This window comes from Heptranchias perlo, chromosome 36 (genome assembly GCF_035084215.1).
Source record: "Heptranchias perlo isolate sHepPer1 chromosome 36, sHepPer1.hap1, whole genome shotgun sequence".
NCBI classification, from domain to species: domain Eukaryota; kingdom Metazoa; phylum Chordata; class Chondrichthyes; order Hexanchiformes; family Hexanchidae; genus Heptranchias; species Heptranchias perlo.
In genome coordinates, this window is record NC_090360.1 from 17,958,602 (window position 1) to 17,983,435 (window position 24,834).

General features: G+C 47.9%; 1 protein-coding gene across 1 annotated transcript in view; it reads right to left on the reverse strand.

Annotated features, from left to right (window-relative positions):
- Positions 1-24,834, reverse strand: part of si:dkey-228d14.5 (uncharacterized protein LOC796266 homolog) — a 53,379-nt gene that overhangs the window by 10,281 nt on the left and 18,264 nt on the right. The window contains exons 2-3 of the mRNA XM_067972659.1: positions 22,467-22,514; positions 21,308-21,379 (exon numbers count right to left, since the gene is read on the reverse strand). Of these exons, the coding sequence (XP_067828760.1) occupies positions 21,308-21,379; positions 22,467-22,514 (120 nt within the window). The remainder of the gene's footprint in view (positions 1-21,307; positions 21,380-22,466; positions 22,515-24,834) is intronic.

Below are 24,834 nucleotides of genomic sequence, written 5' to 3' on the forward strand. Positions count from 1 at the left end.
GCTCGGCCCATTGAAGCCCAGCTCTTTGTTTTTGTCTCTATTAGAAGCCAATTGTTTACCCCAAAATTAGCAGCCTGCCCGAATAGCGACGTCAGCCTTTGCCAAGTCCAAAACCAGACATGGGGCGGAGCGGGGGGAGGGAGGTCACGGCTTGAGGCATTTGGTTTGCTTTGTACTGCTAACATTTTAATGAAAACTTAGTAACTCACATCTCCACGGACATTTGGGGTCAGAATGGTACTTTGGAAATTTCCAGATGCCGCACGCTAAACCCGGACCGTTTGGTTCAGAACTGGGCGAGTGACATTGCTGCACCTCAAGCGGCTGTAACCGCAACCGTGTGACTGTATGGAAATCAATTCAACTTCCGGACTCCCAAGTGTTGCATGTCGAGACTCAGGCACATCTGAGCATTCATATTGCCACGGGGAATCCATCTCACTAAACAGTGAACATCGCCGCCCTGAAATTCCACTCCTCTCTCCCCATAACTCCAGCAGAGACCGGTGGAGCGGACAAGGAAGTGTCACGAGTTTACGCCATTCCCCTGGGGGTGGTTCTGCCCCTCTTTGGATCGCCAACCGCCAACCCTCCAAGATTGTCCTGGAGTGTCCAGGAATGAAAGATTAATCTCCAGGACACTGCTGCGCGTAACCAGGGCAGAAAATCATAGAGGCATTAAAATAAATGGTGTTTACTTTCTTTGAACACGTTTAATTATTAGTCAAGGTTCATCCAGTTGCGTAACGAAAAGTTTATTCGCTTTCCAATTGGCCGTGGGAAGACCGTGCGTCATGAGGATGGACGTGTCAGGCGACCAATAGCGGCAGCGTGGGGGCGGGGTGGTTGGAGATGGGAGGTCATGTGATGAAACCTCCAGGAATACATCCAACCAGAGTTGGCAACCCTAGCCCTTCTCCAACGGAGTTAGGGTGGGAATTAAGTCGGACCTCTGTGGAATTTTAGGGTCCATATACAGTACATAAAAGTACATCTTTCTGTACAGTATATACATAGTACAGCTCTCTGCACAGTTTTGAGTATACATCACTTCACAACTTTCTATACAGTATACATCATTGTATATACAATCTCTTTCGATAGATACTATAGCATATATACAGTATATACCTCTGTATACAGTATACACTGTACACCCCTCCAAGTTGAAGTGTAAATTCTATACACTGTATACAGCACCTCTTTCTATGCCCCATGTATAGGGTGTATCCCTCCATACTGTTTAGGGATCATTTTGCCAGGTTCCACTCCTGGGGTGAGGCCTTGGTAGAAAGAGTCACAGATTCCTTCCCATTGTGTTATTGCCCTATCTCCAACCCTGACCCCCATCAGAATAGCTCGACACTGGGATCTGAGTCACACAAAATGTCCCGGATATGTAGGTTACCTCTCCAAATGCAGCAGTGCAGGTAATGCCTCCCTGTACAAATCTAGACAGTGCATACACTGTAACTCTGCACTGTTCACCTCTATGTAGTAAGTACACCTCCAGATACAGGGTCGTGACAGAACTTCCATCTGCTGGCCCCGATCCCTCCGTGACCCCCAACCCAGTTTCCTGGGTCAGGCGGCATCCACTATTCACGGTAGGCTGCAGGCAAGCGGGAACCCGCACGTGTCCCCGCGGAAACTCGTCCAGCTGCAACGATTGGAGGGACACACGTGTGACCATCACAGAGAATTTACTTAGAATTTACAGCACAGAAACAGGCCATTCGGCCCAACTGGTCTATGCCAGTGTTTATGCTCCACACGAGCCTCCTCCCACCCTATTTCATCTCACCCTATCAGCATATCTTTCTAGTCCTTTCTCTCTCATGTACTTATCTAGCTTCCCCTTAAATGCATCTATGCTAATCGCCTCAACTACTCCTTGTGGTAGCAAATTCCACATTCTCACCACTCTCTGAGTAAAGAAGTTTCTCCTGAATTCCCTATTGGATTTATTAGTGACTATTTAGTGACTAGGAGCCCCTAGTTTTGGTCTCCCCCACAAAGTGGAAACATCTTCTCTAGGTCTACCCTATCGAACCCCTTCATTCCTGCAGCTATCCCAGGACTAGTATGCTGGTTAATCTGGGGTTCACAGGGAACGGCAGAAACAGGAGCCAGCAGGAGGGCTAAGGGTGGGGCCCTTGCACTTTGACCCCGTTCGCCAGCATTTCCATATGGCAGGCGGGGAGAAACCAACAGTGGACATGGCGAGGGGCATTAAAGGGGGGGTGATGAAGTGGAGGTAAACCTCATCACCCCAATTTCGCCCCCTTTTTCAGGTGGGATAACAGGGAAAAATCTAGCTCCAATCATCTCACTCGCTCCTAGCCCCTTAAGGTTGTATGGGTTTTTAAAAAATTATATATTGGACTCTTTTAAGAAAGAACTTGCATTTATTAAACACCTTTCATGACCTCTGGACATCCCAAAGCGCTTTACAGCCAATGAAAAACTTTTCAAGTGTAGTAACTGTTGCAATGTAGGAAACGCGGCAGCCAATTTGCGCACAGCAAGATCCCACAAACAGCAATGAGGTAAATGACCAGTCAACCTATTTTCGATGGTGTTGGTTAAAGGATAAATTATTGGTCAGGACACTGGGGAGAACCACCTTACTGTTCTTCAAATAGTGACTTGGGATCTTTTACATCCCCCACAAGGTGGGGTCAGGGCCATGGTTTAATATCTCATTAGAAAGACCGCACGACCTCATGAGGTATCAGCCTGGATTAAGCACTAGAGTGGTACTTGAAACCATAATCTTCTGACTCAGAAGCAACAGTGTCACCACTGAGCCAGAGCTGACCCCTGATTCAAAACTGATTTTTTTTAATCAACTGCTGCAAAAGTGAGAATTTGGAAAGAAATGCAGTAGGTGAACTAGAGATAAAGATGAGAAACCAAGGCTTAAATGGAAAGTGGCTTGTTTGGCCCAAGCAGACTTTGAACTTGATCAAAGATATTGTGGAGGAGGGGAACATGGGGAGCTGAAAAAATTCTAGCCAAATGTCAGACTGATCATTTATTTTGTTGAGATTTAGGGTGTATGGAATTTGCTGAGAGCTACTGAGGCCTGTCCAATATTGGTACACAGACTAACAGAAGGCCACGATTCAAAGCAGCCTGATTAAATTAGTGATTTCAATTCTGAACCCAAGGTTGTGTAGAATTCAAAACAAGCTATATATTGCCTCTGAGTCAGAAGGTCACGGGTTCAGGCTGCTCTGCAGGACTTGAGCATATAATCTAGGCCGACACTTCAGTACGGTTCTGAGGGAGTGCTGCACTGTCGGAGGTGCCGTCTTTTGGATGAGATGTTAAACCGAGGGGTCTTTTACGTCTGCCTGTTCAGGTTGACGTAAAAGACCCCACGGCTTTTATTCAATAAAGGACAGAGGAGTTCTGCTGATGTCCTGGCCAACATTTATCCCTCAACCAACACCACTAAAAGCAGACTAACTGGTCGTTTCTTATTTGCTGTTTGTGGGACCTTGATGTGTGCAAATCGGCCGCAGTGTTTCCGACATTACAACAAAAGTAACTCATTGACTGTAAAGAACTTTAGGATGTCCTGAGTTCTTTCTCTCTATATGTTGACAAAGAAGGAGCAAAACTCTGCATAAATTCCATGTGATAAACAGGATTGTCTATCCCTCTGCATTTGTGAATTTACTTAATTAAAGATCAGTTTGGCCTGTTAAAGATCCTAATCCACTATTTGGAGAAAGAGCAGGGAGTTTTGCTGGGTTTTATGGCAATGTTCTTCCATCAACCAACACCAGTAAAAATGGATCAATGATCATTTGCCTCAGTACCGCTTGTGGGATCTTGCCATGTGCAAAATGGCTGCCGCACCTGTTCACACTGGGATAGGATATTTTATTAGTCGTGGCAGCTCTAACTTTAGACTCAGTTCCCTCTCATTTCTCCATACCCTTTTACTTCCCAAATAGGTAGTTACCTCCCTTTTAAACTGTTCCAATTGATTTTGCGTCTATGACTGCCTGGGGCAGTGAGCTCGACATTCCCTTTGTGTGGAGGAATTTTTCCTGGACTCACTTTGAATTCTAAGATTCCATCCCCTTGTTCCGGATTCCCCTGTTAGAGGGGAGAGACATTCCTTTCTACCCTGCCAATTCCCGTCGTTATTTTCTGGAATAGGGCTTAACCCCGCAATGTTGTAACTCAGAGGCAAGAATGCTGCCACAGTAGGGTCGCCAACCCTCCAGGAATGCCCTGGAGTCTCCAGGAATTAAAGATTAATCTCTAGGACACTGCTGCGAGCAAACTCGGGAGTAAAATAATAGGGGCATTAAAAAAAAATGTTTTTATCATTTCTTTGAACACTTTTGTTTATTGGTTATAAAAAATTGAAGATAGGGGAAAAAAAAGGCTATTCGACTGGGTGGGACAGTTAGAGGCAGGAAGTCATTTGATGAAACCTCCAGGAATATGTCCAGCCAGAATTGGTAACCCTTTGCCACAGTGACACTAACCGCTTGTTTATATATTTATGATATTGATGTGAACAGTGAGGTGCGAGCGAGTAGCCAATGATTACTGCGTTCGTATTTAGTTGTCTCTTAATTGGGGTCTGTCCAGTCAAGAGCAAAACCTCCCCATTCCAGGAAGCAAATGGTATTGAAAGCATGGGCCCTCGATCTGTGCCTTTTAATGGGCGTGGACTGGAATGAACTACAAGCATCTGAAAATATGATAACTGACGAAAAGGAAAATGCAAATTGGAACCAGATCAGCGACTTTTTAACCTGTTGTTTCCTGCCTGGCTTAGTTTCAGTCCACACTGTCTCACAGAAAACTGGCTTCAAAACGTGTCCAGTTGCACTGGTGGATCTGCGTAACCTTTACACTTAAATCGCATAAATAAATATAAAGCATAATATGGGAGGGGGTAGCAATAGGGAACCTGAATATCATAGTATCATCGTAAGTACAGCACAGGAGGTGGCCATTCGGCCCATCGTGCCTGTGCTGGTTCTTTGAAAGAGGTATGCAATTAGTCCCATTCCTCTGCTCTTTCCCCATAGCCCTGTAAATATTTTCCCTTCAAGTATTTATCCAATTCCATTTTGAAAGTTATTTTTGAATTTGCTTCCTCCACCCTTTCAGGCAGCGCATTCCAGAACTTTACAACTCACTGCGTAAAAAAATGTTTAGTCATGTCGCCTCTGGCTCTTTTGCCGATCACCTTAAATCTGTGTCTCTAGTTACCGACCTGTCTGCCACTGGAAACAGTTCCTCCTTATTTACTCTATCAAATCGGTTCATGATTTTGAACACCTCTGTCAAATCTCCCCTTAACCTTCTCTGTTCTATGGGGAACAACTCCAGCTTCTCCAATCTCTCTATGTAACTGAAGTCCCTCATCCCTGGTACCATTCTAGTAAATCTCTTCTGCACCTTCTCAAAGGCCTTGACATCCTTCCTAAAGTGTGGTGCCCAGAATTGAACACAATACTCCAGCTAAGGCCTAACCAGTGTTTTATAAAGGTTTAGCATAACTTCCTTGCTTTTGTACTCTATGCCTCTATTATTAAAGCCCATAAGCCTTTTTTTTTAACAGCCTTCTCAACTTGTCTTGCCATCTTCAAAGACTTGTGTACATACACCCCCAGGTCTCTCCGTGCCTGCACCCCCTTTAAAATTGTACCATTTAGTTTGTATTGCCTCTCCTCATTCTTCCTATCAAAATGTATCACTTCACACTTCTCTACTTTAAATTTCATCTGCCATGTGTCTGCCCATTTCACCAGTCTGTCTATGTCCTCCTGAAGTCTGTTACTATCTTCCACACTGTTTACTACATTTCCGAGCTTCGTATCATCTGCAAACTTTGAAATTATGCCCTCTACACCCAAGTCCAGGTCATTAATATATATCAAAAAGAGCAGTGGTCCTAATACTGACCTCTTGGGAACACCACTGTATACTTCCCTCCAGTCTGAAAAATAACCGTTCACCACTACTCTCTGCTTTCTGTCCCTTAGCCAATTTTGTATCCATTCTGCCACTGTCCCTTTAATCCCATGGGCTTTAATTTTGCTAACAAGTCTATTATGTGGCACTTTATCAAATGCCTTTTGAAAGTCCATCAACATCAACCGCACTACCCTTATCAACCCTCTCCGTTACTTCATCAAAAAACTCAATCAGGTTAGTCAAACACGATTTTCCTTTAACAAATCCGTGCTGACTTTCATTCATCAGTCCATACTGTTCCAAGTGCCAATTAATTTTGTCTCGGATTATTGTCTCTAAAAGTTTCCCCACCACCGACGTTAGGCTGACTGGCCTGTAATTGCTGGGTTTATCCCTCTCCCCTTTTTTTGAACAGGAGAGCATACATTTGCAATCCTCCAGTTCTCCGGCACCATCCCCGTATCTAAGGAGGATGGGAAGATTGTGGCCAGAGCCTCCACAATTTCCACCCGTACTTCCCTGAGTAACCGAGGATGCGTCCCATCTGGACCGGGTGACTTTTCTACTCTGAGTACTGACAACCTTTTAACTACCTCATCTTTATTTTTATCCTATCCAATATCACTACTACCTCCTCCTTTACTGCTGCAATGGCAACATCCTCTTTTCTGGTGAAGACCGATGCGAAGTATTCATTTAGTACCTTAGCCATGCCCTCTGCCTCCACAAGAAGATCTCCTTTTTTTTTTAATATGGGAGGGGGTAAGAACAGGGAACCCTAATATGGGAGGGGGAAGGGAGGGAACCGTAATATGGGAGGGGGTAGGGCCAGGGATCCCTAATATGGGAGGGGGTAGGGCCAGGGATCCCTAATATGGGAGGGGGTAGGGACAGGGAACCGTAATATGGGAGGGGGAAGGGAGGGAACCGTAATATGGGAGGGGGAAGGGAGGGAACCGTAATATGGGAGGGGGTAGGGACAGGGAACCGTAATATGGGAGGGGGAAGGGACAGGGAACCGTAATATGGGAGGGGGAAGGGACAGGGAACCGTAATATGGGAGGGGGAAGGGACAGGGAACCGTAATATGGGAGGGGGAAGGGACAGGGAACCGTAATATGGGAGGGGGAAGGGACAGGGAACCGTAATATGGGAGGGGGAAGGGACAGGGAACCATAATATGGGAGGGGGAAGGGACAGGGAACCGTAATATGGGAGGGGGAAGGGACAGGGAACCGTAATATGGGAGGGGGAAGGGAGGGAACCGTAATATGGGAGGGGGAAGGGAGGGAACCGTAATATGGGAGGGGGAAGGGAGGGAACCGTAATATGGGAGGGGGAAGGGAGGGAACCGTAATATGAATCAAGTAGGAAGTAAGGGTGGGAAGAAGTGTGGAAATGAAAGTAGAATAAAGGAGGCAATAGCAGAGGCTGGGTCTGTGAGTGGCCAAGGACATACAGGGTGAGTGGAGCAGACAGGTTACCAGGTGAAGGGGTGACTGGAGCAGACAGGTTACCAGGTGAAGGGGTGAGTAGTGCAGACAGGTAACCAGGTGAAGGGGTGTGTGGAGCAGACAGGTAACCAGGTGAAGGGGTGAGTGGAGCAGACAGGTAACCAGGTGAAGAGCTGAGTGGAGTAGACAGTGGAGCAGCAGTGTGGGTATGGTAGCATAGTGATTATGTTGCTGGACTAATAATCCAGGGTCATGAGTTCAAATCCTGCTACAGTAGCTGGGGAATTTAAATTCAATTAATTAATTTTTAAAAAAATCTGGAATAAAAAAAACGAGTATCAGTAATGGTGGCCATGAAACTACTGGATTGTTGTAAAAACCCATCTGGTTCACTGATGCCCTTTAGGGAAGGAAACCTGCTGGTTTGACCTATATGTGACTCCAGACCCACAGCAATGTAGTTAATTTTTAATCGCTCTCTGAAATGGCCTGGCAAGCCACTCAGTTGTTCAAGAAGGCGGCTTAACACGACCTTCTCAAGGGCAATTCGGGATGGGCAATAAATACCGGCCTTGCCAGCGACGCCCACATCCCATGAACGAATGAAAAAAAAACAGGTAACCAGGTAAAGGGGTGAGTGGAGCAGACAGGTAACCAGGTAACGGTGAGTAGGATTCAGGGAGAGAGGCACAAAAGCTGATGTGGGGAAGTGTAGTGGGAGATGCATTGGATGCAGGGTCTGGGCCTGAGACTGTGACTGAGCAATAGGCTGAGAGTCAGTGCGCAAAGGGGGAGAGACAGAACCCAACAGGGAGGGTGCCTGCAATGGGTGCAGGAGGGAGCCCGGGGCAGAGCGAGCTGAGTGACGGAAAGCCTGAACTCTGAATGTAGCAGAGACACAGAGAGGCAGCGGAGCATAGGAACAGGAGTAGGCCATTCGATCAGATCATGGCTGATCTGCACCTTAACTCAATTTACCTGCCTTTGCTCCATATCCCTTGACACCCTTACCCAATGAAAAATCTATCGATCTCAGTCTTGAAAGCTCCAATTGACCCCCAGCATCCACAGCCTCTTGGGGCAGAGAATTCCAGATTTCCACTAAACTTTGTGCGAAAAAGTGCTTCCTGATTTCGATCCTGAATGGCCTAGCTGTAATTTTAAGATTATGTCCCCTTGTTCTTGATTCCCCCACCAGAGGAAATAGTTCCTCTGTATCTACCCTATCAAATCCGTTGAACATTTTAAAAACCTCGATCAGATCACCCCCCCTGAACTCGAGGGCATAATGAGGGAATATCGGTAGACAGCCGGGAGTGCATGAAAGAAGACCCCAATGCCCCTTCCTCTTTTCAGAAGGCCCTGGATGCTGCCCGGCAACAGAGAAAGACCCGCTAAGAAACAGAGGAAGCTATCCCGAACGGCCCTGCCTCAGCTCATTCGGGTGAGAGGATGCTGCTGACGGCTCAGTCCGATCCAATGTTATCAGGCAGTGGGGACAATCTGTGTACGTGGGAAGTGCAGGGTTAGTCCAGGCCTGGGACTGAGTGTACTGAACATTTATAACTTTGTAAAGTATAAGGATGTATGATAGCGTGAGAATGTAAACTGTACTGTGATGAGCTGACAGCTCTGCTTGATACTGTAATGCAGTCATAGGAAACAAAGGACCATTCAGCCCTTCAAGCCTGTTCCGCCATTCAATTAGATCATGGTGGATCAGCTTCTCAACTCCACCTTTGCTCCCTATCCTACGCTGTAACTTTGACAGGAGATTGGCAGAGCCCAGTGGCAGAGCTGGGTTTGACCGAACGGGGGAGGGGGGTTTGAGCTCGAGATTTGACAGACTTGGCAGGATGGGGACTGAGCTGGGAACTGAGAACTGCCGACACGTTGGGCCCGATTTTACCAGGGGTGCGGGTTCTGGGCGGGTGGGCCAGCGCGCCCGGTGAAATTAGTGGGTTGCCCGCGCGATCGTAGCAGGCAACACACTAATTGGATCCACTTACCTGCTCCTCCGGGTTCCCCGCTGCTGATCTGCACGTCGGGCGGGCTGCGCATGCGCAGTAAGATCTGTCAGCTGGAGGAGCTCTATTTAAAGGGGCAGTCCTCCACTGACAGATGCTGTCACAAACAGCAAAAATTACAGCATGGAGCAGCCCAGGGGGAAGGCTGCTCCCAGTTTAATGATGCCTCACCCCAGGTATCATTAGATGGGGTGAGGAGGAGGGGGAGGACAGAGATCTTCCACCCGGCGGGCGGGAGGAAGCGGCCTGCCTCTGCCACCAAGAAGGCCTGGCTCGAGGTGGCAGAGGAGGTCACCAGCACCACCAACATATCGCGCACCTGCATACAGTGCAGGAGGCGCTCCAACGACCTCAGTAGGTCAGCCACAGTGAGAACACGTAGTCTTTCCCCTACACTCCGTCTGCCACAACACTGCCCCCACCCCACATCTCCTTCGGCACTGCCAACACTACTCTGTCACATGACCCCTCATACCCACTCAAACCTCATCCTCATCTTACCTGCACCTACTCACCTCGCCAGTACTCATCCAGCCACTACCACTCAACCCAATCCTCATACAATCTCATGGCTCTATCCCATACTCACCCTCTCGTACATCTCTCACGGTCAGCCTCACCCAACCTGCCACCACCTGTGCTGCAGCCACAGGGCATGCATCACATATGTGCAGTAGGCAGCGTAAGGCAATGCATGAAGGGGATGCACAAGAGTGTCTGAGGGTTTGTCATGGTTCTTACTTCTATTGAATTAAAGAACAACTCACATCACACATTATATTGGCACCACTACTGCCATGTCTTCGCGAATCCTGTCCGGTTTGTGCAATAATGCCCGCTCCTGGGTACCCCTATGAGGACCCATCACTGATGCCACCCAGTGTGTCACTGCAGAGTGGGTGTAGGTGTATTTGCAGGGCTCTTCTGCGCAGACGACTGAGAGACATCGGGGATGTCCCCGGTTGCAGCCTGGAAGGCTGCGGAGGAGAAGTTTGGGAGGGCAGGTAGGAAGATGGTGCTCGGGCCAGCCAGGAGCAGCTCGGCATGAAGGAGGCTGCAGATGTCCACGGCTACATGTCGGGTGACTCTGAGCCTCCGTGTGCACTGCTGCTCAGAGAGGTCCAGGAAGCTGAGCCTCAGTCTGTGGACCCTGTGGTGAGGGTAGTGCCCTCTGCGACACTTCTCTCTCTGCGGTAGCCCTCCCTCCTGCTGTACAGGTGGATGTGTCACAGCACTGTGTTGTGGAGCTCCACGTGTCAGAGGTGGACGGCGTGGCCGGCGAGGCTGGTGATGCTGTTCGCCCTCCGAGGAGGTCATGACTGCAGCTACTGCGGCCCCCATCCGCAAGATATACATCTGAGGGGGTCCGCAAGGTAGGTACATGTCTCCGGACCCCGGGGTAAGTGTGCAGGTTGGTGACTTTGACCGTCAGGAGGGGGGTGGTGGAGGCCAAACTTTGTCCCAAGTGGCAGAGCGGCCTCCTGCAATGGGTGAGGGTCTCCCCCCCGCACCTGTCAAATGGACCTTTGCAGCTGCCACAGGCTGACGGCTGCAACACATCCATTTCAACTGGGACTGTTTCCCCCAGTGTGTGAAACAGTCCCATGTTTATCCAAAATCACACACAGTCCCTTAATCAGGTCAGTTAATGACCTGAACAAGCAAAGTAAATACACTCAAGTGGCATCCCGCTGGCTTTGATTGCCTGCGGGATTCCCACCAGCGGGGGCTGCGCGCGCACGCCGGCGCATCATCGGGGAACCCGGAGGTGGGTGGGATCGAGGCGCGGTCCGGTCCCGCACCTGGATTTCGGGATTTTCGGGGCCCCCCCCGCCGAGTACGCACCCGGTCGCGGGTGCTAAAATCGGGCCCGTTGAGTCTGAAGGCCGGGCCGGGAGGCGCACAGGTCCGCAGGCCAAAGATGTAGGCCGAAGACACAGGCTGAAGAGGCTGGTCGAGGAGGCTGGTCGAAGATTCTGGTCGAAGTCGCAGGCCGAAGACGCAGGCCGAAGAGGCAGGCCAAAGAGGCAGGCCGAACCCGCAGGCCGAAGAGGCAGGCCAAACCCGCAGGCCGAAGAGGCAGGCCAAAGAGGCAGGCCGAACCCGCAGGCCGAAGAGGCAGGCCAAACCCGCAGGCCGAAGAGGCAGGCCAAACCCGCAGGCCGAACCCGCAGGCCGAACCCGCAGGCCGAAGAGGCAGGCCGAAGAGGGGTGGCAGAGGTTCCTGGGAGTGAAATGAAGGCGTTGGCCAACCTCAAAATGATTGGGGGAGGGTCATGACCCCTCCCAACCCTTCACCAGCTCCCCCGCTGGCTGAACCCCCAGAGAAACGGATTAAACGGCCATTTTCAGCAATTTACGCTGTTTCTCCCGGGAGTTGTGCTGTCGTCCCAATGAAGTTACGGCAGGAGATGGGGAGAATCTCTGCGGACTTTCCAGGCGGCAGAGAAAAACAACAACAACAACAACAACGTAGTCACCTTTAATGTAAAAAAACAGAACTGAGAGGATAAACTTTTCAAGATAGGCTGAACAGGCTGGGGCTCTTTTCTCCAGAAAAGAGAAGGCTGAGGGGTGACTGGATAGAGGTCTTTGAGATAATGAAAGGGTTTGATAGGGTAGACGTAGAGAAAATATTTCCACTAGTGGGGGAGTCCAAAACTAGAGGTGATAAATAAAAGATAATCACTAGTGAATCCAACAGGGAATTCAGCAGAAACTTCTTTACCCAAACAGTGGTAAGAATGTAGAACTCGTTACCACATGGAGTAGTTGAGGCAAATAGCATAGGTGCATTTAAGGGGAAGCTAGATAGGCACATGAGGGAGAAAAAAATAGAAGGATATGCAGATAGGGTTAGATGAAATAGGGAGGGAGGAGGTTCGTGTGGAGCAGCATAGACCAGTTGGGCTGAATGGCCTGTTTCTGTGTTGTACACTCGATGTAATTCTATGTAAATGTTGCACATAGGAGAGCACAGTTATAGAAGAGCGCAGTTATAGATGGAGAGCGCAGTTATAGATGGAGAGCGCAGTTATAGATGGAGAGCGCAGTTATAGATGGAGAGCGCAGTTATAGATGGAGAGCGCAGTTATATAAGGAGAGCGCAGTTATAGATGGAGAGCGCAGTTATAGATGGAGAGCGCAGTTATAGATGGAGAGCGCAGTTATAGATGGAGAGCGCAGTTATAGATGGAGAGCGCAGTTATGGATGGAGAGCGCAGTTATGGATGGAGAGCGCAGTTATAGATGGAGAGCGCAGTTATGGATGGAGAGCGCAGTTATAGAAGGAGAGCGCAGTTATGGATGGAGAGTGCAGTTATGGATGGAGAGCGCAGTTATAGATGGAGAGCGCAGTTATAGAAGGAGAGCGCAGTTATAGATGGAGAGCGCAGTTATAGGAGAGCTTCGTTATAGATGGAGAGCGCAGTTATAGAAGGATAGCGCAGTTATAGAAGGAGATCGCAGTTATAGAAGGAGAGTGCAGTTATAGAAGGAGAGTGCAGTTATAGGAGAGCTCAGTTATAGATGGAGAGCACAGTATTAGATGGAGAGCGCAGTTATAGATAGAGAGCGCAGTTATAGATAGAGAGCGCAGTTATAAGAGAGTGCAGTTATAGATAGAGAGCGCAGTTATAAGAGAGTGCAGTTATAGATGGAGAGTGCAGTTATGGATGGAGAGCGCAGTTATAGATGGAGAGCGCAGTTATAGATGGAGAGCGCAGTTATAAGAGAGCGCAGTTATAGATGGAGAGCGCAGTTATAGATAGAGAGCGCAGTGATAGGAGAGCGCAGTTATAGATGGAGAGCGCAGTTATAGGAGAGCACCATTATAGATGGAGAGCACAGTTAAAGATGGAGAGCGCAGTTATAGATGGAGAGCACAGTTATGGGAGAACACAGTTATAGGAGAGCGGAGTTATAAATGGAGAGCGCAGTTATAGGAGAACACAGTTATAGGAGAGCACCGTTATAAATGGAGAGCGCAGTTATAGGAGAGCGCAGTTATAGAAGGAGAACATAGTTATAGATGGAGTGCACAGTTATAGATGGAGAGCAGTTATAGATGGAGAACACAGTTACTGGAGAGCACAGTTATAGAAGGAGAGCGCAGTTATAGGAGAGCGCAGTTATAGGAGAGCGGAGTTATAGGAGAGCGGAGTTATAGATGGAGAGCGCAGTTAAAGATGGAGAGCGCAGTTATAGATGGAGAGCGCAGTTATGGGAGAACACAGTTATTGGAGAGTGCAGTTACGGTTGGAGAGCGCAGTTAAAGATGGAGAACACCATTATAGATGGAGAGCGCAGTTAAAGATGGAGAGCGCAGTTATAGATGGAGAGCGCAGTTATAGATGGAGAGCACAGTTATGGGAGAACACAGTTATTGGAGAGTGCAGTTACGGATGGAGAGCGCAGTTATAGGAGAACACAGTTATAGATGGAGAGCACAGTTATAGATGGAGAGCACAGTTATAGATGGAGACCACAGTTATAGGAGAACACAGTTATAGAAGGAGAACATAGTTATAGATGGAGAGCAATTATAGAAGGAGAGCACAGTTATTGGAGAGCGCAGTTATAGATGGAGTGCAGAGTTATAGATGGAGAGCGCAGTTATTGGAGAGTTTGGAGAGATTATCAAAGGCATGGACCAAAAGGTGTGGTTTGAAGGAGACTTTTGAAAGTAGAAAGAGAAGTAGCGAGGTTTGAGGAGCTGGTTCCAGAGAGGGGAGGGTGGTGGCGGAGTGGTGTGGGGGGAATGATACGCAGGAGACCAGAGTCAGCGGGTCAAAGGTCACAGATTAACATAATCAGACAATGATTTGTAATATCAGACTTGGAGCATCATTGTGCCAATAATCTCTCCCAATGCGCAGCTTTCTGTAGTCAGGCAAGACCTGTTGCTATGGCAACTGCACCACGTTAATAAATAGTGTAAAAACCTAACAGTCTCCTTCGTAGTGATTACAGATCTAACAACAAAGAGGGACTGCTGGGGAAAAAAACAGGAACCGACCGAGGGCACAGACGACACTTCTGATCATTGAGGTGTCCATGGATACAGCAAACAGCAGGCTACACTTTAAACTGGAATTTGTCTGTTTTAAATTAAATCAGCTCTGGTATCAGCCGCAGGACATCATCGACAGAGCACTGAACGCAGCTGCTTCTCCACTGCATCTGAGGTGCAGCTAACCTGCCGTGTGAGGGGTCGGTTCCCTCAACCGCACTCCGTAAGAAAAAAAAGTAAGAACTCGTGTTTATATAACACTTTTCACGTCTTCGGGACGCCCCTAAGTGCACTACGACCAATAATTTACTTTCGAAGTGCAGCCGCTGTTGTCCCGTAGGCTGCTAATGTGTGCACAGCAAGATCCCACAAACAGAAATGAGATGGACAACCAGTTTTTGGTTGTGGGAGAAATGTTGGTCAGGTCACGGGCCGCTCCTCTTCGAATGGTGTCGTAAGATCTTTAATGCCCACCTGAGAGGGCAGACTGGGCCTCGGTTTAACGTCTCATCCGAAAGACGGCACCTCCGACAGTGCAGCACTCCCTCAGTAGTGCACCGCAGTCCATGAAACAGCTCCCGTATTTCTACAGCAAAACAGTAGGTCTATGGTTGTGTCATTGGAATAAGGGATCTGGAATTTTCTTTAGTAAAAGGAATAGGAAGCTGTACTTGTGCATTTGCTTTCCGTATGTTTCTGTATCAACTTGGAGCCCAAAGTGCCATCCAGGACTAGCTGCTCTCTCCAAGTTTTAAAGTGGCACGTGGACGTTGCTCTCCCACAACTAGATATCAACCAACAACAACAGCTTGCATTTATATAGCACCTTTAAGGTATCAAAATATCCCATGTTGCTCCACTGAGGCATAATCAACAAAATGGACACCAAGCCAAAGAAGGAGCTATTAGGTGGGGTTGACCAAAAGCTTCATCAAAGAGGTGGGGTTTAGCGAGGAAATTCCAGAGCCTGCGGCTGAGGCACACACAGACAGACACAGACACTCACACAGACACACACAGATACACACACACACACACACACAGACAGACACAGACACTCACACACACACACACAGATACACACACACACACACACACAGACAGACACAGACACACACACACAGATACACACACACACACACACACAGACACAGACACTCACACACACACACAGATACACACACACACACACACAGACACAGACACTCACACACAGACAGACACAGACACACACACACACAGATACACACACACACACACAGATACACACACACACATCCACACACACTTATGCACACAGCTAAAGACATAGACAGACAGACACACACAGATACACACACACAAACACACACACAAACACATCCACACACATGTACGCACACAGCCACAGACACACAGACACATCTACACACGTATGCACACGGCCACAGACACACACACAGATACACACACACATATGCACGCAGCCACTGACCAGACACACGCTCAGAGCCACACAGCCACAAACACACACACACACAGACACATACAGACACACAGATACACACACACACAGATGCATACAGACACACAGATACACACACACACAGACACATACAGACACATCCACACACACGTACGCACACAGACACAGACACACACACACAGATACACACACATACAGACACACATACACAGACAAATCCACACACACATATGCACACAGCCACTGGCCAGACACACATACAGAAACACAGAGACACACAGACACAGATACACACACAGACACATCCACACATGTACGCACACAGCCACAGACACACACAGATACACACACACATATGCACACAGCCACTGACCAGACACACACACATACAGACACACATACAGACACACACACACACATACAGACACACACATATGCACACAGCCACTAACCAGACATACACACAGAAACAGAGACATACAGCCATAGACACACACACACAGATACACACACAGACACACAGACACATCCACACACACATACGCACACAGCCACAGACACACACAGACACACACGCATATGCACACGGCCACAGACACACACACACACACACACACACAGACACACACACACAGGGGAGCCCGGTCCTTCAGACACACTGTAGTTCTGATCTCTGCTTCCCACATCACTTCCTATGAGTGAGGAGAAAGGAAGAATTCAGCCTGAGTCAGTCTATTCTGACCCCCTCCGGACTGGTTCAGACCAGCACTGCCAGAGGGTTCACAGCACACCTCCAGAAGATTGGTCAGAGGATGATACCTAACACGGGGTGGCGGGGGAGGGGATCTGACATGTTGAAAGGGAGTGGTATCAGTGGCTGATGTGTGGGGATTGTCGCCCTCAGCAGCACTCTGATCGAAACAGCCTGACTTCTGACGATCTGATGACACACACCTTGGGTAGGGTAGGGACAGGCTGGCCTCCAAGTTAAGGCCAGTAGTACAGAGCCCGATCCCTTCCCTTTTAGTTGTGGGAACTGCACTTCTCTGCCTTGATTCGGAGGTTCAGCAAGAGCGAAGATAATTAGACAAGACCACTTTATGTAACACAAAAATACCAAGTGTAACGGTTACAGACCAGTCGCCTGGTGCTGTGTGAACACACCGGGAAAGGAGGGGCAATCGTGACACTGAAGACACTTTACCAGAGAGCACCTGTAATAATGCTACAGGTGTGTAATGGATCAACACTGAGTGCAACAGGGGAAATGGGCCATTCGCAAAGTCCCGATAAACAGTAGGGCATGAATATAGAGGAGAAAAGTCGAACATTGACTGAACCCGATGGGGCCATTTTCCGAATCCACACTCCTGAGATGACGTTTTGCCGTATGGGAGCGCACACTGGTGATTTGGGAATGTGGTCTCCGCAATTTTCCAGTTGGAAAACCATTGGGAATGTACATCTCTATCCTCAGTACGCAATCCCGGTAGGTGAAGCTTCACACCAGGAGTGCAAATTTATAAAATTCACAAAGTATATGAGTAATTTGAGATATGACATGTGGTAAGTGTAGCAGTGCTGGGGAGGAACAGGTGACTTTGGACCACTGGGGTTTCTTCACCTCATGTCTGGGTCTGTTGTGGACTAATTGATAGAGATTGATAACTATGATTAGTCAACAACTCCATTATCATTGTATCAGGCGACCACCAGGATTGTAGAAGGTGAACTAGATGGACCTTGGTCTTTCTTCGTCTACCAATTCCCATGTCCATATTACACTTTATATCAGTGTTTATATCACAGAAACATCTGTATTGAAGCAATACTCAATGAGTGAAGGTATCCAGTGTACCCGAAAACCCACCACATTTACACCATGGGACAGATATCAGAGCGCTGGTGGAAGCAGGTAACTGCACGGGCAATTTTAATCATTGGCCCGGGACCGTCTCCAGTGCCAGGAAGGTCCACACAGACCAGAGTCACCACACTCAGCCTTTTGCTCTATGCTGCCAAAGGTGCCAGCCCCACCTTGTTTATATTAGTGCTGATTATATTCAGCAATGTAATACAGAACAGACCCAACACAAACTGGGAAGCATCATTCTTTGAGCCTGAGCTGTTTGTCCTAAGGACTGGGGTCTAATTACTAACTTTCTTCTGCGTTGTCAGTGGTCTGTGAGTTTGATGTACTCACCACCATAAAAACTCATGCAGTGTTTTAAAGAAATGTGCCCTGAATCCTTTGCTCATTAATTCCAACTCCAGTAGACTATACCCCAGTACACCCTCACCAGTACACTCCAGTACACCCCCACCAGTACACTCCAGTACACCACCACCAGTACACTCCAGTACACCACCACCAGTACACTCCAGTACACCACTAGTATACTCCAGTATACCACCAACAGTATACTCCAGTACACCACCAACAGTATACTCCAGTACACCACCACCAGTACACTCCAGTACACCACCACCAGTACACTCCAGTACACCACCATCAGTACACTCCAGTATATCCCCACCAATACATTCCAGTGCACTTCCAGCACTAGTACACTCTGTACACTTCCACCTGTACACTCTGTACACTTCCACCTGTACACTCCAATACACTTCCACCTGTACACTCCAGTACACTTCCACCTGTACACTCCAATACACTTCCACCTGTACACTCCAATACACTTCCACCTGTACACTCCAATACACTTCCACCTGTACACTCCAATACACTTCCACCTGTACACTCTGTACACGTCCACCTGTACACTCCAATACACTTCCACCTGTACACTCCAATACACGTCCACCAGTACACTCTGTACACGTCCACCTGTACACTCTGTACACTTCCACCTGTACACTCCAATACACGTCCACCTGTACACTCCAGTACACGTCCACCTGTACACTCTGTACACTTCCACCTGTACACTCTGTACACGTCCACCTGTACACTCCAATACACTTCCACCAGTACACGTCAATACACGTCCACCAGTACACTCTGTACACTTCCACCTGTACACTCTGTACACGTCCACCTGTACACTCCAATACACTTCCACCTGTACACTCCAATACACGTCCACCTGTACACTCCAGTACACGTCCACCTGTACACTCTGTACACTTCCACCTGTACACTCTGTACACGTCCACCTGTACACTCTGTACACGTCCACCTGTACACTCTGTACACGTCCACCTGTACACTCTGTACACGTCCACCTGTACACTCTGTACACGTCCACCTGTACACTCTGTACACGTCCACCTGTACACTCCAATACACTTCCACCAGTACACGTCAATACACGTCCACCAGTACACTCTGTACACTTCCACCTGTACACTCTGTACACGTCCACCTGTACACTCTGTACACGTCCACCTGTACACTCTGTACACGTCCACCTGTACACTCTGTACACGTCCACCTGTACACTCTGTACACGTCCACCTGTACACTCTGTACACGTCCACCTGTACACTCTGTACACGTCCACCTGTACACTCTGTACACGTCCACCTGTACACTCCAATACACTTCCACCTGTACACTCCAATACACGTCCACCTGTACACTCCAATACACTTCCACCTGTACACTCCAATACACTTCCACCTGTACACTCCAGTACACGTCCACCTGTACACTCCAGTACACGTCCACCTGTACACTCCAATACACTTCCACCTGTACACTCCAGTACACGTCCACCTGTACACTCCAGTACACGTCCACCTGTACACTCCAATACACGTCCACCACTAGTACACTTCTACCATCAGTACAAACCCTAGAGAGAAACCTTGAATATAAAATGCACTGTACCTCAATAAAAAAACAACAGTATCAACACAAGCCACAGAACATGGTAAAATGCAATGGCCTATCCTAATTCAGATGTAACCTCTAAAGAATTCGGCAGAGGTTGTAGTCGCTGTAAGAGGAATATGACGGTGCTGGGGGGGTGGAGGTAAGATATAGTAACGCCATGGGCATGTGAAGGGTTAATGTGTGGAGCAGTCCAAGTGGGGCTGATTTCCCCTCCCCCAGACTCAGTTGTTGCTGAAATCAGCGAACTCAGTGCAGGTTTGTGACTGAGGAGCTGACAGGCGGACAGCTGGAGAAAGCTTTCACTGCCTCAACTTGCCGGAGTCACGTGTGCTATCAGATCGAATATAATAATCCTCATTTATATAATGTTAACATTCATTCAGAGCCCAGCTCCTTTAAGCACAGTTGAACCCTGGAAGGTAGCAGACAGACACTAAAACACAAACTAATCGAAAATCGCAAAGGCTGGAATCTGTAGACAGACTTTCCACCGTTTTGTACATTTTAATTTAAAAGGAGGGCCCACAAATGGCCAAAGCCTCCTCATGAAAATATTTTACTAGTGACAGCGGTCGCTCTCCCTCCTGGGGTCAAAGGTCCTAGTTCTAAAGGGGGGTAGCCTTTGACCCATCATTGTCCCTCAGATGCTAACTGACCTGCTGTGTGATGCCAGAATTCCCTGTTTTGACTAAAGATGGTTACATTGAATCATATAAAAATTAAAACATGGAAACAGGCCGTTTGGCCCAACCATTCCATGTAGGTGCCTATCCTCCACATGAGCAGCAGTCCTAATCCAACGTGCCTGCCCTGTTCCCATGTCCCTTTATTCTCTTTTCCTTCAACCACCTATCTAACCTAGTCTTAAATGTTGACATGGGCCCTGAAATGTTTTGGGGGCGGGGCAGGGGGGGGGGGGGTTTATATTCCCTGTGCCAGAATGGTGAGGTCCAAAGCTCCCCAGCTATTAGCTGCCTCAGGGCGAACCAATCTTACAGAAAGGGGGCCTCAAACAGGCATTCGGCCCCTTATTTGCACATGCAAAGAGCCTAGCGCTTGTTTCAGGCGTGGGCAAAGGACGCCTTTTGCTTGTCCTTATCCAAAATGGCGGTCGGCGCACCTACGGCCAGAAATAGGTGCACGCTTCCTGTCCGCCATATTGGGGCCTTCGTAGTCCCAGTAGCGCCTGAAAAACGGACGCTGTGCAGACCGATTTCTAATCCACGGACTGTGCTTCAATCATTAACTCTGGTCATGCATTCACAAGCCTCCGTGTAAAAAAGTTTCTCCTGCTCCCTGTCCTATTTTTCTTACATTTAATGTAAGCCCCTTCGTTCTTGACCGCTCGATCACTATAAGCAGTCTGATTCTATCTAACTCTGTCACATCCCTTCATAATTTTGAACACCTCTATCACATCACCCCACAACCTCCCCTACTGTAGAGCGGGTATTGGCAGCGTATTATCTTGCAGTGCCCGGTCTACACTGAAGGCCGTGGCATTCCCACTAAAACCACCCAGGATCCGCTGCTTACCTTACGAACGGCATGTTTTGAATTGCACAGCATTTCACCGAGGCGTCAGCAGAACAGGAACGATTGTACACCCTGCAGAAAAGAGACCAGACATCGACTCAACCAGGTTACACAAAAGACGTTCCAGGTCAAACTCGGCTACTCTCGTTTCACCATTACACGTATTCAAATTTAGTAAACACTTTCATCGAACAGTTCAGTTCGAACCATGAACACTGAACACTCAGCTCTGGCATCAGTTTCAAAAAGAACCAAACTTATCATTTGATCCCCTTCAGTCTCCCTTTTACTGCATAAGGACGTCGGAACAGCAGTAGGCCATTCAGCCCCTCGAGCCTGTTCCGCTATTGAATTAGATCACGGTTGATCTGTACCTTAACTCCATTTACCCGCCTTTGCTCCATGCCTCTTGATCCCCTTACCCAACAAAAATCTATCGATCTCAGTCTTGAAAGCTCCAATTGACCCTCAGCATCCACAGCCTTTTGGGGGAGTGAGTTCCAGATTTCCGCTCCCCTTTGCGAGAAAAATGATTCCTGATTTTGCTCCTTTATGGCCTAGCCCCAATTTTAGAATTATGTCCCCTTGTTCTGGATTCCCCACCAGAGGAAATAGTTTCTCTGTATCTATCCCATCAAATCCCTTTATCATTTTAAACACCTCGATCAGATCACCCCTGAACCTTCTATATTCAAGGGAATACAAGCCATGTTGTTCTCATAATCTCTAAGCCCTGGTATCATTCTAGTGAATCTGCATTGCACCCCCTCCATGGCCAATATATCCTTCCTGAGGAGCAGTGGCCAGAACTGAACACTATACTCTAGATGGGGTCTGACCAAGGCTCTGTACAACTGAAGCATCACTTCCTCCCCTTTATATTCCAGCCCCCTTGAGCACCCCTCACTGTGCAATCCAACTCATTTCGCTTATTGAGTTGTGCATTGGAAGTGGTTCATCGCTCAATGGATACCGTGGGACCTGAGGCCACTTTTATCCTAAGAACAGGCCTCAGCAACACGGCAAAGAAGGTTTCAGGCAGCTGTTAAAGGGACCGCGTCTCCTCCATTTGGAGTGACGGTCGCAGGGAGGGTAGTCATGATCATTTCAAGCTAAATTCACTTCGCCCGCGTTAGGTAATAAAAAAATGCCAGCCTACCAGTTGTTTAAGGGGCATACATGGCCATTTGCAAGGGCAAGACCATACCTGTAAAGAAAAACAGAAAGCATTAAGAACACACTTGATAGCAATTGAACTGGCCAAATACATCAGACATCACAACCAATGTAGCCATGGCAACACCTTTACACGATAGCGAAACATTTATATGGAACCCAGTTTGAGAATCTCTATCCCACCTGTGGGTTATTAGAAGCGATTGCGTCTTAATCGCCAACTTTGTGCGTTACAGTCTGACAGCTCGAAATGAGCAAACTGTTGAGCTCGAGCTCATTTGCTGAATCTAATCTCGTCGGGAAAGTCCCAATTCACACCTTATTACTCACTCCATGCTCCATAAAAACATTTTCCGCCTTCCCTCCTCCCCCATTGAATAATAACCTGAAAACAACTCCCTGCTAAACTGAGACATTGCTTTTTCATTCACTCTGGTCTCGCGCTCAAGCCTGAATAGACTCACTTCATCTTGACGTTGCTGCATTGAGGGGGCTGGGTGATTTGGTGGGTCAGCACCTCTGGAACCTGGGGCTGAATCTAGGCCACAATTATGCAATAAAGGTCTTCTCCCTACCTTTTTTCTCTCTCTCTCCAGTCTCTCTCTCTATCTCTCTGTCTCTCTGAATCAAGGCCACAATTATGCAATAAAGGTCTCCTTTCTGCCTTTTCTCTCTCTCTCTCTCTCTCTCTCCAGTCTCTCTTTTTCTCTCTCTATCTCTCTCTGTCCCCTGTCTCTCCTGAAGTCTGTAAGGTTTATATGCCAAGTTCATTTGGGATAGTTTCAACTCCAGTTAGTGATTGTAAATCCACAGCATAATTGGTAACTAAAATGATAATGTCACTCAGAGGGTTAGGCTGGTACATGGAGGGGATTGTCCACTCTGGTGCACACTTCTACAGTTGGGGAAAAGTCATATTTTGGTGCAATGTAGAGGCAGCTTTACTCTGCATTTTACCTGACTCAAAGTGCTTGACGGGACAGTGCGGAGAGTGTTTTATTCTGAGCCTAAATTGTGCAATAGCTGGTTGTGACTGATGGGAGAAAGCTTCAATCGGCTTCTGTACTTGACCTGCGACCTTGACAACTGACACTAGGGCAGGGTTCCCAGACAGCACCAATATCCCTGTGTGAGCAGGGAGTTCCCACAAAAATAAACGCAAAAAGAAAACTTTACCTCCTTGCCAACTCCCATGCTCCCAGCTCCTGTCAGTAGGGGTGCGAACTCTGGTTGGACCTATTCCCGGAGGTTTCATCACATGACCTCCTGCTTCCAACCACCCTGCTTTTTTTCCCCCATCTCTAATATTTTTTATAATAAACAAATGTTGAAAGAAAATGAAAAAAAAAATGTATTTTTCTCCCAGGTTTGTTCGTAGCAGTGTCCATGGAGATTAACTTTTAATTCCTGAACAATTCCAGGACAATCCTGGAGGGTTGGCAACCTTAGGAGTCGGCCATTTGCACCCCATAACTAAGATGGCTCCCAGTCCACTGTGAATAACGCAGTGGGGTGAATTTCCATGAGGGGGAAGAGGGATCCGCTGCTCATCCATCATAAGTTCGGTTGACCAGCATCCAAAGCCTTTTGGGAGTAAGAGTTCCAGATTTCCACTACCCTTTGCATGAAGAAGTGCTTTCTGATTTCACTCCTAAATGGCAGAGCTCTAATTTTAAGATTATGCCCCCTTGTTCTGGATTCCCCCACCAGAGGAAATAGTTTCTATGTATCTACCCTACCAAATCATTTTGAACACCTTGATTAGATCACCCTCAACCTTCTAAACTCAAGGGAGTACAAACCAAGTTTATGCAGCCTGGCCTCATAATTTAACCCTTAAAGCCCTGGTATCATATTGGTGAATCTGTGCTGTACTCCTTCCAAGGCCAATATTTCCTTCCTTTTAGTAATTTGTGTACGTGGACACCCAAACCCCTTGGCTCCTCCACAGCTCCTAGTCTCTCACCATCAAGAGAATATCTTTCAAAGTGGATGACCTCTCACTTCCCCACTTTGAACTCCGTCTGCTGTAGTTTTGCCCACTCACCTATTCTCTCTATGTTCCTGTGTAAATTCCTGCTCCCATCTTCACAACTTACTGGGCCTCCTTACTGTCAGCTGCAAACTTGGATAGGCAACTCTCTATTCCTTCATCCAAGTCATTGATATATGTGGTGAAAGGCTGAGGCCCCTGTACAGTCAAAGCACTTTGTCTTTGCAGCACTGCGTGGAGGTTCTAATCAATGGGCAAAAGAGGTGACTCAAGTATATTGGCTGTGAAAAAAACATTTACTGGTGATGATAAATGGAAAAGCTCTGGCTACCCCAGAGGGGAGGGGGAGTGCGATGAG